The sequence below is a fragment of the Haliotis asinina genome, chromosome 10 (assembly GCF_037392515.1).
Source record: "Haliotis asinina isolate JCU_RB_2024 chromosome 10, JCU_Hal_asi_v2, whole genome shotgun sequence".
NCBI classification, from domain to species: domain Eukaryota; kingdom Metazoa; phylum Mollusca; class Gastropoda; order Lepetellida; family Haliotidae; genus Haliotis; species Haliotis asinina.
In genome coordinates this window covers 32,843,650-32,862,577 of record NC_090289.1, presented here as the reverse complement: position 1 = coordinate 32,862,577, position 18,928 = coordinate 32,843,650, and the positions used below count along the sequence as shown (strand labels likewise).

The 18,928-nt window shown below is 41.8% G+C and overlaps 1 protein-coding gene across 1 annotated transcript in view; it reads right to left on the bottom strand.

Annotated features, from left to right (window-relative positions):
• Positions 1-18,928, bottom strand: part of LOC137299191 (uncharacterized) — a 38,033-nt gene that overhangs the window by 11,797 nt on the left and 7,308 nt on the right. The window contains exons 11-34 of the mRNA XM_067831764.1: positions 17,880-18,134; positions 17,498-17,699; positions 16,646-16,824; positions 14,565-14,741; positions 13,171-13,296; positions 12,233-12,358; positions 11,628-11,732; positions 11,246-11,362; positions 10,766-11,017; positions 10,226-10,354; positions 9,744-9,869; positions 8,708-8,842; positions 8,098-8,229; positions 7,191-7,439; positions 5,695-5,817; positions 5,316-5,438; positions 4,839-4,970; positions 4,338-4,460; positions 3,653-3,910; positions 2,683-2,949; positions 1,692-1,961; positions 1,268-1,537; positions 591-860; positions 105-374 (exon numbers count right to left, since the gene is read on the bottom strand). Coding sequence (XP_067687865.1) covers positions 105-374; positions 591-860; positions 1,268-1,537; positions 1,692-1,961; positions 2,683-2,949; positions 3,653-3,910; positions 4,338-4,460; positions 4,839-4,970; positions 5,316-5,438; positions 5,695-5,817; positions 7,191-7,439; positions 8,098-8,229; positions 8,708-8,842; positions 9,744-9,869; positions 10,226-10,354; positions 10,766-11,017; positions 11,246-11,362; positions 11,628-11,732; positions 12,233-12,358; positions 13,171-13,296; positions 14,565-14,741; positions 16,646-16,824; positions 17,498-17,699; positions 17,880-18,134 — 4,416 coding nt within the window. The remainder of the gene's footprint in view (positions 1-104; positions 375-590; positions 861-1,267; positions 1,538-1,691; positions 1,962-2,682; positions 2,950-3,652; positions 3,911-4,337; positions 4,461-4,838; positions 4,971-5,315; positions 5,439-5,694; positions 5,818-7,190; positions 7,440-8,097; positions 8,230-8,707; positions 8,843-9,743; positions 9,870-10,225; positions 10,355-10,765; positions 11,018-11,245; positions 11,363-11,627; positions 11,733-12,232; positions 12,359-13,170; positions 13,297-14,564; positions 14,742-16,645; positions 16,825-17,497; positions 17,700-17,879; positions 18,135-18,928) is intronic.

The window sequence follows — 18,928 nt, the reverse complement described above, 5'->3', positions numbered from 1 at the left end:
ATGTGCTCTGCCATGACGTTTTGAATCACGAACGATCAGTAACATTCTCGGATTTGTGAGAACCTGCACCTGTAATGGTTGACGATGTAACTTTGAGCACTTACGAGCACAAGCAGCACCACTGGTTGGCCTCCCGAAACCTGGGTTACAGTCACACACATAGCTGCCGTTGGTGTCGCGACACACTTCTTCAGCGGTCGTGTTACAGAGAGACGAGTTTAGCGAACACTCGTTGACATTGGTCTCACAGTTGGTGCCGGTCCAGGCAGAAGTGCACGTACAGGTCCCATTGACCGGGTTGCAAGATGCTGTGTTGCCGGATACGCACGTACATGCGTTTTCACAGTTTGTGCCATAGCTTGTCGAATTGCACCCTGAAAGGATACAATGGTTTATACCAAGCGTTCCTACGTTATACTGGAAACTGGCAGTGATTTGTGAGAGATAACTTAAGGTTCATGAGGGGTGAGATAATCAAATATTTGAATGTGCTCTGCCATGACGTTTTGAATCACGAACGATCAGTAACATTCTCGGATTTGTGAGAACCTGCACCTGTAATGATTGACGATGTAACTTTGAGCACTTACGAGCACAAGCAGCACCACTGGTTGGCCTCCCGAATCCTGGGTTACAGTCACACACATAGCTGCCGTTGGTGTCGCGACACACTTCTTCAGCGGTCGTGTTACAGAGAGACGAGTTTAGCGAACACTCGTTGACATTGGTCTCACAGTTGGTGCCGGTCCAGGCAGAAGTGCACGTACAGGTTCCATTGACCGGGTTGCAAGATGCTGTGTTGTCGGTTATGCACATGCATGCGTTTTCACAGTTTGTGCCATAGCTTGTCGAATTGCACGCTGAAATGAATAGTAGGCATTTATTTAGATCCAATCGTACATTATTTTCTTTCTATAAAGCTTTCTAGAGACAAAATGGTCACTGCTGCTGCTGCTTGAACTCTCGAGAAGCTTAACGCAGTGTCGAAACAAAATACTGTTTTAACGCCATATCAGTGGATCTGTTTAATTGCCACAGCACATCTTAAAGGACATGGTGGCATTCTTTGTTTCTTTTACCGTTAAGCCCATTTCTGGTGTCCTCCGCCGTGATATTGCTGGAATATTGCTACAAGCGACGTAAAACTGTACCGTACCAGGTCGTGTGTACCAGGACCACCACCCTGTCTGCTCTGCATTTTATCTTCATCTGTGAATTTACACGTTACCATGTATCAGCATATAACCCTCTAACATTTAACACTCACCAGCGCAAGCAGCGCCATTGCTTGGCCTCACGAAACCAGGGCTACAGTCACACACATAACTGCCGTTGGTGTCGCGACACACTTCTCCAGCAGTCGTGTTACAGAGAGACGAGTTTAGCGAACACTCGTTGACATTGGTCTCACAGTTGGTGCCGGTCCAGGCAGATGTGCACGTGCAGGTTCCATTGACCGGGTTGCAAGATGCTGTGTTGCCGGATATGCACGTGCATGTGTTTTCACAGTTTGTCCCATAGGTTGTCGAATTGCACGCTGAAAGGAAGCAAAACATTTTGCATTTATTAAGATCGAATTATATTCCAAATATAGTATCATTATTATTTTCATGATTATTCGTGGATTGTAAAACAACATTTCAGGTAATGATACCAAATTACAAGATATTAAGTGATAAGGTATGACTCACCAGTGCAAGCGGCACCACTGGTTGGTCTCCCGAATCCTGGGTTACAGTCACACACATAACTGCCATTGGTGTCTCGACACACTTCTTCAGCAGTCGTGTTACAGATATTTGGAGTTGTTGTGCACTCGTTGATATTGATTTCACAGTCTGTGCCGTTCCAACCCGAGTTGCATGTGCATGAACCATTGACCGGGTTGCATGATGCTGTGTTGGCAGATACGCACGAACATGTGTTTTCGCAGTTTCTGCCATAGGTCGGATTTGGGCATGCTGAAAGAATTGTATGATTACATGATATGAGTGAAATGAAGACTTAGTACGATTATTATTACAACTGCAGGTGTATATTTCGTCTCGAGAGGACAGAGTCAGGACCTAGGATGGTCTATAACAGATTGTTCTGGACAAAACCTTCCAGTACTCTCTTTCCATTTTTCTATATAGTAGCCATCCTATCCCAATTCCTTAGATCGATGCTCATGCTGATAATCACTGGATTATCTGGTTCAGACTCTATTATTTACAGACCGCCGTCATATTGATGGCAGTACGCGCACGTTTTAGACCTTGTCAATACCTACGAGTGCGACTAAAATAATAATCTAGTCGAATCGTGGATTCGAACCCATGTCATTATTCTAGTCATTATTCTGAGTAACCTATGTTCACCTGTCACAGAAAAACAGAGATTTCTAACAATCACCGATAATTCTGTAACACCAAAGTACTTCCACAGGTTCAAGTGACATCGTTATACATGTTCAAACGCGAACAGAAACCTTGACCATTTAGAACGTGACACAATAGTTAAACTTTGATTTATTTCAAAGAGTGGTCTGGTGTGGATTGTTTGACCTGGTTGTTTGCGTGTGTTCGGGTCACTTCGATGTAGGTCTTTTAAGAACAGTTTGGCAATTTATCAGCTGGTTGCTATGATAGAACCACTGATGACTTAGCTACACGCTAAAATTATTCCATTTGTTACACTTACCTGCACACACATTAGTGCCAGTAGGCTTCTTGAAGCCTACTTCACAGTCGCAAGCATAGCTGCCGTTGGTGTCTCGGCACACCTCATTAACGCCAGAACAGACAGATGGCGTGTCTAAACACTCGTTGACGTTGGTTTCACAGTTTGTGCCGTTCCAGCCCGAGTTGCACGTGCATGAGCCATTGACCGAGTTACATGACGCTGTGTTCACGAACACACAGGTACATGTGCTGTCACAGTTTGTTCCATATTTGGTAGAAGTGCATTCTGAAAAACAGTAGGAAAAATACAGTTACATGTCTTTCTCATTCATAAACCTTGCGGACATGCTCGTCACGAGGAAGATTCCCCATATGATAAAGTGTGTGGAGCTAATGTCTGGAGTCCCCCGCCGTGATGTTGACATATTGCTAAACACGGCGTAAAACAATACTCACTTACGCACTCACTGAACCTGTGACTACCAGGCGTATACTCCAATAGGATTCACTTATACTGTCTTTCATATATTTCATATCACTGAGTCACTGTATAATGATGATGTGGTCATACGTTATAGAGAATGCAGCTGCCGACTATGAAATCATGTGATTGTTGTATTACACACACAGGTCACTCACTGACATACATAAAGGTACCTTTAAGACTAGAAGGTATGAAGAAAGTACCCCCTCCAAAGTAAACGCTGTGTTAAAGGAAAGTCACTAGGCTACCCTGCCGCCGGTTTAACCACTAGGCTACCCTGCCGCCGGTTTAACCACTAGGCTACCCTGCCGCCGGTATAACCACTAGGCTACCCTGCCGCCGGTTTAACCACTAGGCTACCCATCAGACACAGGTACTTTTATAAATGTCATATGAGCAAGCAAGTACTTTGTTTCTGTTTTGTCATGAAGATAAATCCATGACAAAATCACCGATAATCACCAGTCGGTGTGAATTTTATGGTGGAGTAAACTCTACTGCTTACCTGTGCATGCATCTCCGGCTCTGATATATCCTGGCTGGCAGGTGCAGGCGTAGGACCCGTTCCTCTCGTTGCACACGCCGTTGGTGCCGCAGATATTGGGGGTGTCGGTACATTCTGGTATGTCCTCCGTGCAGGTCGCTCCCCTCCATCCACTCCTACATGTACAGTTGCCGTCGGTTGCGTTGCAGCTGATGGTGTTGGTGGTGTCACAGGTGCAGTTTTGACCACAGTTGGTGCCATACGTTCCATCTGGGCACACTGGAGGGAATGGAATGTACTACTGCATGTCGAGTTTGAAATCTGTCATTCCATATTCATGATTGGGTCATTTATAATTGTTTTACATTTTCTGGTGTACAGACTGTAGTCTACCATCTTGAAAACATCTTACATCATTTTTATTTGCTTAGTTTAAGCCATTTATTTATTTTCACTTCAGAACATCAAGTCAAAAGACCTTTACGTGCCTCTCTCATACCAACACACGTTGTCCTGTCTCGAGCAAACTGACAGCTATGAGATCAGGAACATGTAAATGCCTCTCTCATACCAACACACGTTGTCCTGTCTCGAGCATACTGACAGCTATGATATCAGGATCATGTAAATGCCTCTCTCATATCAACACACGTTGTCCTGTCTCGAGCATATTGAGAGCAGCAATATGCATTCACCCCTCACGAACCTTCACAAGCTGTCCTGTCAGCAGCCAACTTGAAACCGTCAGAGCAGGAACATGTGTACGACCCAGAAGGTGTGTTTGTACAGTTTTGCGAACAGGTTGTATTCACGGCACACTCGTCAATGTCTTTTGGTAAAAAAGAAGATTAGAAAAAGTGATTAAAATCATCAAACATATAAGCTAAGAAAAACCTCATCATTATCGCTTCTGAGCCAAACAAGATTATTTTACTGTCATGAGGCCATTGTCCATATTTGAGTTACAAATCTATCTTGTCATACTAAATGACTCTCAATCTGATTACAGCAAATTATCAATACTGATCAGTGAATAGTGTCAGTGAATTCATACTTAGTAGTTTTCTCTGTGTTTTTAGAAGCGTCTTAGTAATACAACAAGTCTCGATTTGAAAGTTGATCCAGCAAAACATCTGGATCTTAAACATTGTAAGCAATCGAAAGCGGCCAATAAAAAATAAAAAATAAAAATACATTGTAAGCATACCATCACAGGTTCTGTTGTCGGCGTTCAGCTGGTAGCCAGCGTTGCAGAAACATACATCGACTCCCCCTTGTACACGACAACCACCATTTGGCGAGCAGTCCGTTCTGTTACAGGTCGCCGCTCCAGGTTTCACTGGAAATGACGTAAACTATGTTCAAAAAGATCTAGTGGCCAGTGGAATATTTTCGTGTTTAATGAGTTTTCTGGTTTCTTGGTTTATCAGTAGTTAATTTTAACCTTCAGTACTCGCACACAGTGAGAGCCTGTAGTTTTAAGTCCACATCAGCGGTTATTCTGCCCCACCAACAATATCCACACTCACGGCCACCCCAACCCTGGATTTGAAAATAGTCCAAATATTGGACGGGACGGACTGTGGTTATGGGATAACCTCTGTATCATCGCGGTGTAAATTGTCCAGCAACTGGATAATCAGTATAGTTGGAGCGTAATTAAATATCTGGTAGTTGTACTCACGTGTACAATTTAATCTGTCTGTGGTGAGCTCATATCCTTCGTAGCATTCACATGCAAATCCACCTTGAGTGTTTCTGCACTTTTGAGGACATCCGCTGATCCCAGTAGTACATTCGTTTATATCTATTAAATCATAAAAAAAGAGTCCAATGGTGGTTCACACAGTGTTGCCAATTTAGAAAGTATATCATACAATCACACACATTTGCGTGTATTGATTGAGTAAGTTCTTCTGATAACTAATATAAATTCAACATTTACAAATTTCAATTAGACAGACAGACATACAGACGGATAGATAGACAGATAGATAGACAGACAGACAGACAGACAGATAGACAGATAGATAGATAGACGTGGCCAGAAACTAGAGACATACCGTTACAGGTTCCCTTCCCCTTGAGGACAAAGCCTGAGTTGCATGAACACGCATAGCTGCCCACCGTGTTGGCACAATTTTGGTCACACTCGTTATCTGAGCTTCTCAAACACTCGTTGACATCTGCAACGACCAACAGATGTTCAAACAAATGAGTGGGTGAGCGTGGTGTTTCGCCTCAGTATTACGGCGGTGTTGTACTCGAACCCGGACCTGGGGCGTGAGCGGACGCTGTAGCAATTAGACTACCCCACCGCCCCTTATGCGACATCTACAGCTTGTTCAGCTTGACCTGATCAAGTGAATACTAATACCTTGCGTGGTCGTGTCACAACTGGCTGGGTCTATTATTGTGAAGGGGTACACCTTTGTCAGGTGATTGTCAACATGCCCGAACAGCCGAGGCAAGCCGAGACATCAACAGTGTCCTAAATTTCTTTAAAAAAGAAGCTACAGATGGTTTCATGTTTCGCACGAACGCAACATTAATACCATTCTCTGCTCCCCTATTTAGTGAGTGAGTGAGTGAGTGAATGAGTGAGTTAAGTTTTATGCCGCACTCAGCAATATTCCAGCTATATGGCGGCGGTCTGTAAATAGTCGAGTCTGGACCAGACAATCCAGTGATCAACAACATGAGCATTGATCTGCGCAACTGGGAACCGATGACATGTGTCAACCACGTCAGCGAGCCTGACCACCAGATCCCATTAGTCACCACTTGCGACAACCATAGTCGCATTTTATGGCAAGCATGGGTTGCTGAAGGCCTATTCTACCCCGGGACCTTCACGGGTCAGTGTGTGGGTATGGTTTTACGCCGATTTTAGTAATGTTCCGTCAATAAAATGGCGGGAGACACCAGAAATGGACTTCACACATTGTATCCAAGTGGGGAATCGAACCCGTGCCTTCGGCGTGACGGGCGAAGGCTTTAACCTCTAGGCTACCCCACCGCCCATAAACTGAACAGTAGGTTCCAAATAGGGTGTTGCTTAACAGTTGCGGTTATTCAATGTCCAAAATGAAACATATTTTCCAGTTAATAATATCACTTCACCATACACACTGAAATCAGTGATAAACGTCTATTACTTTTGTTAATATTAGCACAAGTATATGTCCTTTGACTCGTGTCCGCATGTCAGGCATTCTCGTTAAGTAGTCAGAGTACCCCCTGAATAAAACTCAATGATTAAAGATAATTGATTGATTACAATAAGACAAACACTTTAGACATTAAGTTGAAATCAAGTTAAGATAGACGGTCTGTAAATAATCGAGTCTTGACCAGACAATCCAGTGACCAAGAACATGAGCATCGATCTGCGCAGTTGGGAACCGATGACGTGTGTCAACCAAGTCAGCGAGCCTGACCACCCGATCCCGTTACGACAAGCATAGTCGCCTGTTATGGCAAGCATGGGTTGCTGAAGGCCTATTCTACTCTGGGACCTTCACGGGTCCGATACTGCAATAACCTAATCTGTCCTTACCTTCACAGATGTTTCCATTTGCTATGTAGCCGGTACGGCAGTTGCAGCGATACGACCCAGGCGTGTTTTGGCAGTCCGAGTTTTCCTGGCACGTTACCGTTGAGCATTCATTGATGTCGTTCTGACATTTGTCCCCCGTCCAGCCGTTCTTGCAGCTGCAGCCAGTAGTCTTGTTACAGACCAGAGTACCAACCGGTGCACACCCGCACTCATTTGAACAATTAAGCCCCCAGTGGTTGTCATCGCAGGCTGAAGAGAAAGCATCAGTATGAACTATTCAAACTTAGTAGCGGATATTCCATTTCGCAAGCATACCACCAGAGCATGCGAGAAAAAAATGTAATACATATCCCTAGAGATGATGACAAGTGTCAACCAAGTCATCGAGCCCAGCTCTATCCCGTTAGTTGCCTCTTACGATAAGCATGGGTGGCTGAAAACAATTTCTAATCCGGATCTCCACGGATTCGCTCAGATCCGGTTGGGTTGGTGGCGCCATGCATGTTACGGTCCATCTTCACTGCATGCTTGCCCCCTCAAACCATAACAACAACTGGTTCAGATGTCATGTACTTGACAAGACCAGGGAAGAATAGCTTAGTTTTCAGATCTGCATAATGTTGTTCAAGGTGTTCCTTGGTACGTCATCGCTATGTTACATCCAGTTCAACCATAAAAATATTAATCAATGCCCTTGTCGTAAAAGTTGGTTAAATGGATAGTGTTCAAGCACGTTGACTTTTCCTATCATAATTCGTTAACCAAACCCTGACTTCCTGAAGTGTACTCATAATATCAATCTCTGAATTATCTGCACTCGATGACTTGTGAATCACCAAGAAAAGAACACGTCGTTCAGGGGGTGGCTTCTCTGGCAATATTCGAGTTCGACTCCAAAGAAACCTACCAATACATGTCCTTTCGTCGTTGCCCAGTCGCGTTCCAGATCCACAGCTACATCTGTACGAACCGTCTGTGTTGGTGCATGTGCTGGGGTCCGTACACTTGTTCAGTGTTGCATTCTCGCATTCGTTGTAGTCTGCAAATACAACAATAGACGTCATACATGTATACCATAATAACAATTGTGAATATTCCATTTTCGGAGCACACCACTAGTCAATGAAACGCACATGAGAAAAGGTACTATCTGGCCATACAGATGAAATATTTTCCAAAGGAATTGAATAATTGTCACATTTTTTCTTAAATTCTGAAATTTAAGCATAGTTTTTTTCATCTTTACTTCTCAAGCACAAAATAAAAGAAGTCGTTATCCATAAATGTCGCTATCCATGTCATTATCACCCGCCCCATTAGGAATCGTTATCATTATTACACATTTAATGGCAATGAATGTGAGTTCATGTCCAAGTGATATTCTCACAAAAGACAAAAGTCTTAAGTTATTATTATTACCATCATCATTGTTAGGATTGAGAATTAAATAATTAAATAATACGCTACACATAGTGATAGGAACACAAGAGAGGGTGTATATCAACTAGCCCCCTTACCAATACACGTCATCTGGTCCGTTCCAAGGAAAAAGCCAATGTTGCATTTACATACAGCAGTGCCATTGACCGCTACACAGTAGTGGCTGCAGTTCTTGCTGGTCAGTCCAGCGCAAGGGTCAGGCTGATCATCGTCTGAAAGGTTCAGGAACACTGGTCAGTATTATAGAAAGGCTAATGTCCATGGAGACTCGTCTACGATGATAAGTATTCATTGTTGCGATCATAAGTACTCTATTTTCATGACTCGCCAATATCATAAGTACCCAATGAGCTGTCTGTATCATATGTTACCAATCTACACGACTCTTCTACATCTTTTCTATATCATAAGTACCAAATATTCAAAAGTCGGCTAATCATAAGTACCCAATCCTCACGACTCGTCTATATAATAAGTATTAGATATTAATAAATCGCGGACATCATAAATACCCAATCCTCACGACTCGTCTATATAATAAGTATTAGATATTAATAAATCGCGTATATCATTAGTACCCAATCCTCACGACTCGTAGTACTTTCTATTAATAAGTCGTCGTCTATATCATAAGTACTTTCTATTAATAAGTCGTCGTCTATATCATAAGTATTTACTATTAACAAGTCGTCGTCTATATCATAAGTACTTACTATTAATAAGTCGTCGTCTATAGCATAAGTACTTACTATTAATAAGTCGTCGTCTATATCATAAGTACTTACTATTAATAAGTCGTCGTCTATATCATAAGTACTTACTATTAATAAGTCGTCGTCTATATCATAAGTATCCAAAGTTCACAAAGATCGCCTATATCGTAAGTATGCAGTAATTAGTGAATAGTGTTCACGGGTCGTATTTCGTACGACAGGAACGCAAGTTCAGGATATATGATAAGAAGAAGATTATGAATTCCTTCCTATAACATCATGTAGCATGTTGTAAATATTGTTCAGTGCTCAGAAAATGACCCTTAGACTCCTCGAGTATTTCAACTGCATCTTCTTTCGCGGAAATAACAGACATACTGATGTGTCCGAACTTCTTTACCCCTTCTACACGTGCTCCTGTCGTCGTTTAGGGTGTAACCGAGCCCACAAAAGCAGTTGTAGCTGCCTTCGACGTTCAAACATGATTGCTCACACGCGGCCTGAGAACCGCTACACTCGTTGATGTCTGGTAACAAAAACAGAATCACATATGAGCAGGGTATTTTATCGTTATAGTATATTATTAATTGTCTTAACCTTTTGGCTTAATCTTAAGTTGTGTTTGTTTTGTTTTTTATATAATGCTCTCAGCAACATTCAAGCGTCGAACAGAACAATCAAGTGATCAACATCATGAGCATCTACGTCTTATGGATACGGTGATATGTGTCAACCAGTTTAGCGAACCTGACCCTCCAGTCACTTTAAATGCCTCTTCCAAGCTTGTAGTCTTCACAGGTAGCTTTGTGACATAAAAATGAAAAGAGTCATAGCTGTGTCAGAAGCGTCTTCAGTTTATTCCTTGAGTCTAAATGATCTCACCCGTGCAGTTATCGCCGTCCTTCTGGTAGCCAGGCTTACAGTTGCACGTGAAAGAACCAATAACATTCATACATTGGGAATTGGCAGGGCAAGCACTGGCTCCGCTGGAAGACTGGCATTCGTTTATATCTGAAACAGAAGAGACGTCGTGGTCAAGGTGCAGTGTTGTAGCACTACCCCCGACACTAGCACTAGGCGGATCCAGAAGAGGGTGCAGGGGTCCTGACATTTTGTTAAATGATCATTGAAACTCTGATGAAAATGAAGTGTGCACTCCTCTGTAGTGTGCAACCCCCTCGCTCTTTTCTCAAAAAGTTTCATTTCCAATCTGCATTCAGGTTTGCTGTCTTGGATTGGAGGTTCCGTTGGATTGGCTTCAACCAATGTGGCAAAACGTCCTGGATCTCTTCGGGATTTCGCTCCACATGAAGAAGGCATACATATCTACAGTAGTGTTTAAGCGGATTGAAACTCAACAGGTGAAATAGCGTGCAGAGATTAAGATAGGAGTGACATATATTTCTAACCCTGGGCGCTCACCTACGCAGTCGGTTCCATTCTTGGCGTAGCCTGAACTACAGGCGCATGCATAAGACCCGTTAGTGTTGGTACAGGTCTGAGAGTTGCCACAGATGGTGGGGTTTTCTTGGCACTCGTTGACGTCTATTTCACATTTTGCTCCTCTCCATCCCGCCTGGCACAAACAACCCCTGGCTGGATCGCAGGCTGTGGCTCGACCTTGGCATTCACAGGTCGAGTTACATTCTACGCCATACGTCGGAAAGCCACATTCTGAAAGAAAATTCAAGTAAATCTGCACCAACACTTCAAAACACACCATCTGTAGAATTCGTGAACACCTGGTGTCGTTTACATCTGTATATGTGATTTTGATTCCTCAGCAAATGTTCATGGTATATTCGGAATTAAATATCGAATCAGAAGAGATTTCTTGTGAGTGGAAATGAAACTTTCACGCATTTTCAAATGTGAACATTTATAAAATGTACAAAAACTCACTGAGGCAGGACTGTCTGTCTGTTGACAATTTGAAGCCGGGATTACATGAGCATTTGTAGCTGCCGTCGGTGTTGTTACAGAGTTGAGGGCACAGGTTGTTGAGGCACTCATTAATATCTGGGGAAAAACATATTTTGACGAGCACTGAACACTGTGTATCTACTTCTTGTGTGGAAGGTGGAAATTCGGGTGGAGAGATTTCTTTCGTCAGCGCTTACAATGACAATTCTTGTGGAAGATTTGTTATGGTTTGCTTAGATTTATTGTTGAATTTAATCAAAATTAGAATAAAGTAAGTTTGGCAGAGGTATTAAAGGCTGAAGACACTAGTGTTTTGAATACTTTCGGGAACAGGTCATTTTTAATCATTTTAAGTTCTTACCTATGCAGGATGTTCCATTGGAGTGTAAGGTGTAGCCTGGTCTACACTTACAGGTGCTGCTATCACAGAAATGTTCACACCCAAGGGCTGCACATAAGTTTGGCGCTGAAAGTTTATATTGTAATAAGCATGTGAAAGTGCACTAAATATCTGACAGAGGGGAACGTAGGTGGGTGTCATATTATTTTCACATACAATACATATTCCACGTAATTCATCGTTGTAGTGGTATATGTAAGTATAAAGATATGTCCGCGAACACATGACTGAACACTGCTATAACAGCCACAGATACCAGGTAGACCATCTCACACAGGACAATACTGTGATGCCACTGCCACAAGCAACAGGTAGACCATCTCACACAGGACAATACTGTGATGCCACTGCCACAAGTAACAGGTAGACCACCTCACACAGGAGAATACATTGATTCTACTTCCACAAGTGACAGGTACACCATCTTACACAGGAAAATACAGTGATATTACTGCCACAAGTAACAGATAGACCATCTTACTTAGGAGAATACAGTCATAAAAGTCAATACTTTCAACTCTATCACTTTGCTAATGACATGACATACTCTGTGTTCTAACACTTACTTCCATTACATGTTCTGTTATCAGACTGGAGGGTGTAGCCGGTATAGCAGCCGCAGGTATAGCCACCCGGGATGTTGCTGCAGGTTTGACCACAGTCGTGAGTGCTTTCGTCACATTCATCAATATCTGCCAGAAAATATTGAGTAGATAAATAAGTGATCATAGATGATTGAGTTTACATTGGCGCAGCATTCAGCAACATTCCAGCTATATGAAGACGGTCTGTAAACAACTGAGTCTATACCAGACAATCCAGTGATCAAAGACATGAGCATAGATCAACGCAGTTGGGATACGATAACATGTATCAACCCAGTCAGTGAGTCTGACCACCCGATCCCCTTAGTCGCCTCTAACGACAAGCTTGGGTTGCTGAAGACCTGTTCTAACGTGGGTCTTTGCGGGTCGTATGGTGACAAAACTTCGTATGGCCCATTCACAAAACGATCGTAACGCAACGACATCAGTAAGACTTTGATAGAATATAGAGTTACGGCATGTCAGCGAGCCTGACCCGATCCCTGCTCTTACGAGAAGCATGGGTTACTGAAGATCCATCCTAACTTGGATCTTCACGGTTGACGTGAGTGAGTTCACCAGAAAATGGGCTTCACACATTGTACCCATGTGAGGAATCGAACGCGGGTCTTCGGCGTGACGAGCAAACGTTTTACCCACTAGGCTACCCCAGCGCCCCCTTCACGGTTGACAGTAAGTGAAGGATTGCGTCTTTTCACGCGTATTTGTGATGGCGGAATGAACAAACGCACATACAGTTCCCTCACGAATGGACAATAACAACATTTACTCCTCAATAAAAAGAACTGACTGGTCGATAATATAAATGTTTTGGTGCAGCTTCTTTGCATTTTTCTTTTCTGTTATACCTATAAAATATGTATCGTGTCAAAACGTGTACGGTATTAACCTTCACTTACCAACACACTGACCGCTGCTGTCTCTTCTAAAGCCCTGTTCACACATGCACGTAAAAGAACCAATGGAATCGACGCATTTGGAGTGGGCTGTGCAGTTGCCGTTGTTAATGAGGCATTCATTGATATCTGCAAACATGTGTCATGTTAAAATTTAAATCATGTCATGCTGGTGTACATTTTGACCTTAAATATTTTCATTCGTGAAAATGCTTACAAAAATGATAATTGATATAAGACCAACAACAAGTATTTTTTTCATACTGTGATTAAGTATGAAGTTCAGTCTTCAAAGTTTCAATGAAAGTCTTGAGAGCGCTAGTAAGGTAAAGTATCGTGCTCTTAAGAAGTTTCCAAAGATGAGGCTGTTACATGCTTTATGTTTTCAAAAGTGTCTTTGACCTCAATATTAAAGATTAACGTGCCTTCAAAATGTTCATCTTTCAACTATTTATATTTGATGTCATATCTGTTAAACGCTAATACAAACAGCAAAGTGTTCAATTACCTACAATCTTAATAGCATGCTGCCGCATCGTTTCCTACAAAGCTATCTGCTGTCTACAACAAGCAGGGGATGCTTGCTGTTACACTCTATAATGACTCCCGACGCGCAGAGAATATGCTTACTTTTACATTGTACAATGAAACGCAACAAGCAGAGAATGCACACTTTTACACTCTACAATACCCCGCGACAAGTACAGGGAGTTTACTTTTACACTCTACACCGAAACACAACATTATATATTTAGGATATTTATATAGCGCACATATCCATGCAACTATTGCTTGCTCAAGGCGCTGGTATTTGTTTCCCTTGATCATTGGATGTCCGTCTCAGCGTCACATCGTATTATTAATTTCAACTCCCTGGGGAATATACAACTCTTACTGCCACTAGGCGAACCGAGTTTGTTGTGGCTGTCTCATACTAACGAGATACCCAGTTCACAGCTGGGTTGACTGGGACACATAGTCACAATACTTTGTCCAAGTTTACTGCACGTTGCTGTACCCGCAACTAGGTGTATGCACGCGTTCATGTGGCCACCATCTGGTCATACACCAACGGATTAGTGGGTTCTTTTCAGTACACATTGTTGTGCACTGCACACTAGGGGTTGAGACAACACGGAAAGAGTCTGCACATAAAAGCTGACTCCAAGGTTTTTACGTCCGGTGACAGGTGGGCTCTATCCCGACATCTCAACCGCTCTGGATCACTAGCCTGGCGCTTTAGCCTGCTCGCCCACCGCGCCCCCAAGTATGTTTACTTTTACACCCTACAATGACCCACGACGAACAGAGAATGCTTACTTTTACACTCTACAGTGGCCCATGACTAGCAGAGAATGCTTATTTTACACTCTACACCGAAGCACAAGGATGCTTACTTTTACACTCTGCATTTTGGGCAGGGTCCTGTGCGCTGTATCCGCTTGGGCACGCAGAGCACATGAATGCTTGACCAGTTCTCACTTCCTCTGTAGCGTTGACATCAGTGCATGCGCGTAGCAGGCCGCATGGGTTAGGCGTGATACAACCGTTTTTGTCTTCACTGCATGTAGCACCTGAAAACAACATTAATGATCCATATTACTGCTCACAGGTGGTTCATATTACTGCTCACAGGTGGTTCATCGTTAATCAGTACCAGTAATCAGCTTTGCAGTTTATTTGCTCGTGATAATGATAATTAATGGTTTGCAGTTTATTTGCTCGTGATAATGATAATTTAATGGTTTGCACTTTATTTGCTCGTAACAGTGATAATTTAATGGTTTGCACTTTATTTGCTCGTAACAGTGATAATTTAATGGTTTGCTCTTTATTTGCTCGTGATAGTGATAATTTAATGGTTTGCTCTTATTTGCTCGTGATAATGATAATTTAATGGTTTGCTCTTTATTTGCTTGTGATAATGATAATTTAATGGTTTGCTCTTTATTTGCTTGTGATAATGATAATTTAATGGTTTGCTCTTTATTTGCTTGTGATAATGATAATTTAATGGTTTGCACTTTATTTGCTCGTGATAGTGATAATTTAATGGTTTGCTCTTTATTTGCTCGTGATAATGATAATTTAATGGTTTGCTCTTTATTTGCTTGTGATAATGATAATTTAATGGTTTGCTCTTATTTGCTCGTGATAATGATAATTTAATGGTTTGCTCTTTATTTGCTCGTGATAATGATAATTTAATGGTTTGCTCTTTATTTGCTTGTGATAATGATAATTTAATGGTTTGCTCTTTATTTGCTTGTGATAATGATAATTTAATGGTTTGCACTTTATTTGCTCGTGATAATGATAATTTAATGGTTTGCTCTTATTTGCTTGTGATAATGATAATTTAATGGTTTGCACTTTATTTGCTCGTGACAGTGATAATTTAATGGTTTGCACTTTATTTGCTCGTGATAATGAAAATTTAATGGTTTGCACTTTATTTGCTCGTGATAATGATTATTTAATGGTTCGTAGTTTATTCATGGTGATGATTATATTGAAAAAACTGACATAAAAGAGAACATGCCAACATGACTATAACGTTCATGGGTTGTCATTTATATGACTGGACAATTTTCTAAACCTTCTCTCATGCCATAATGGCATTATATCATACCGTACGTAGGCGCTTGTGAGTGAGTTTAGTTTTACGCGGCACACTGTGATCAACAGCATGAGCATCAATGTGCGTAAATGGGACACGATGACATGTGGTAACCCCGACCACGAGCCTGACCATCCTATCCCGCTAGTCCCTTCTTACAACAAGCATGGGTTAACGAAGGTAAGTTTTAACTTAGATCGTCACGGGGTGCTGTGATTGTAGTGATAATGTGTGATGCATGGCGCGTTAACACACGCATACTCACAAACTGTTCAATACATGCTGGTGACATATTTGCTATGATGGCCATCCCAGTATAATGTACGATTAAGCATTGAGCATTGAAAATGTCAAAAATCCTCCTTTTTCATAGCCTCTGACAAACCAATCAGTGTCTGGAAAACTCATAGTACATGTCCGAAGTGTCACCTTGGCCTTCAGTAGCCCTGATCACAGTTCGATTTGGATTGTCAGCAGTGTGCGAAATAGTTCCCACATTTGGTCAGTCGGGCTAGCTATGCATGAGTTACTAGCACACAAAATAATTCACTGACCCGACATTTGAATGTAGAAACAAGCCAAATATTACAAAGAGATAAAGAACAATTTAAGAAAACAAATGACCCTATGAAAATTCACAATGACGGTGGAGACTTACTGGCCCGAACTCATTTCTACTAGTCACTGACTAGAGGGCTAGTGGCTATTTCATACACCGAAATAATTTGACTCGGTGACATATGACATTTGCGCGTTAGGATACGCATGTTTATCGCTCGGTTGTTTGTCACAATTTTCCTTCTTATATTGCTGAGTGGGGCGTTAAACATAAGCACTGTGGTATCAAAGATGTCTTACCAGAGTAACCGGTGTTGCATTTACACGATGCCAATTGAAAAAGGGAGGCGTTCTGAGATGTTGGACGTGTTTCAGGATTAGCATAGTCACACTGGCCATTAGGACCGCAGCCTCTACACAAACGCACCGTAACATCGATTGCTGGAGACTGGGCGTTCTTCGTGTCCTGGGCAGCAACGCTAAAATATTTGAAGCAATTCAATTGTTATAAATTGTGTGGGTGTGTGGTCCTGTGCACAGAACCCAGGTGACAAATCCGTTAAAACTGAACAAAGTTGGTGACGGTGTTTGGCACCTTGTCTCCTAAGAGTGTTTGGGGTCTCACTCCGACTCCAAAACGAAGCACATGGCAAATACATGACCTAACACAGCTATGAATGCACAATGCCATTTAGAAAGTGTAAGTCGCGGTGGCTGAGCGGGTTAGGCGGCTGACTTTGTGTGCTGGCGATTAGGTGCCTGACTCTGATGGGACTCAACCGAAAAAGTACTAGAATTTGTACTTTCCTAAGAAAGGAAATCCTAAATATGACCCTTGTTGCTACTCTGGCAAAGGACAGATTTGCGAAAAATTACATTACTGTCCTGTTGTAACGTTGTAGTAGCTGACAATTCTAATTAGTATTGGAGTGTCCTTAGCAAAAACGTACTAATATATTTTTGGGGGTAGATTAGATGGAAAGACAAAAATAAAGTTTCTCTTTATTATAACGTTTAGAAGTGTTTATAAACAGTGTAATAAATGCGTCATTACACCAATAGCTTGTAATGTTTTCAAAGCTATAAACTTGATACATATTTTGACATATGATCCAGTGATGGGATTCGAATAATCCAATAGGAAAGTGTTACCTGATAGAAACAGGTTCAGTCCCGCTGGGGGTAAACGTGGCATTACCGGAGGCTGCGTCCAATGTGAAACCACTCGCTGGGTTGACGGAAACGTAAGTAATAGCGTCATTATCCTCGTCGGAGGCGTTGAATTTTAACGTTACGTTTTTGCCAAGTTCAACATCGACCTGAGTTGTTCCCGAAATTGTTGGATTTCGGTTTGCTGTAAGAAAACGTTTAAAGATACAGAGAATATTAAACAATACATATGACTATATATTTCACTTGGTTACAACAAACCTGATCTGATAAAATCTTGGTTCGGACATAACTGATACGGCAGAATATTGGCCATAACTAAATTAACATAAATCTGTCAAGTTGAAGGTGTTGCTCGTATTACCTAGGTTTTCAGAGGCAGTCCTAGCCTCGTCAAGTTGAGCTGTGGCAGCATTTGCGAGAGCGTCGTTCTTTGTGACGGCGTAGTCAAAGATACACTGTTTTTTGTCGGCGCCTCCACACTTTGCGATACCAGCGTCTCGATCAGCCTGAGATATGTTCTTGTCAAACAATGGAATATACGTGCTATCTGTAAAGGTTGCTATTGTCTGCCCTGGCTTGTAAAGTAGAACAGATTCATCTTGAGTTTTTATGGCCCCTGAAATATAAAAGTGTGTTATGCAGTCCCCCGAACCCATTTATGCATATCGTCCTTTTTTGGGGACGTGTACTTTAAAAAACTCAAACATTTCTCTCCTATTATTGAAGAAAGAAACTTGCAGTACAGACGTGAATGACGCTGAGTGTATTGTTTAATGGTTGAACCGGTCACATTAATTGTAGAGTATAAGTTCATTTAATCATGGCCACTTCCAGTGGCAAGGCAGGTCCCCTGACAATATGGCAAAGTGTGATGTGCGATGATTTTGATTGGTCACTATTTCAACTGTGCAAGTTCATGACAATGTTTTGGAAACTTTCGTTGTTCCAATAAAATGAAAATGGCTTGCATTTTTTCCATGTTTATTTTTCCACTAAAAAACCGTCCCCAAAATGGGACACAATGCAGAAGAGTTAACTTAACTTGGGGAATGTAGTAGGGTTAGGTGGTGGGATATCAACCTCTTAAATCCTAAAATTGAAAGTTTAAATTTAAAAGCTTTCATGGAATACACCAATGAGATGCCCATGAGATGTTCAGGTTTCAATTTGCTAATGCACATTGATTCATATAAAGGCCAGTTTCTTTTTATTCCATGACACCTTTCAAATGGAAAGAGTAAATTGTAAGACTAAAGCGGTTGATTCCCCACACCTGAGCCGACTAAATACCCTAATTTAAGCATATTTTCTCAGTTTCGGGACGCACTTTTGCAGTGTAAAAAAAGTATGGAAATGTGTTTACTGGTAAAATGACACCTGATTCCATTCATTGTTTGCCAAAAGAAACCA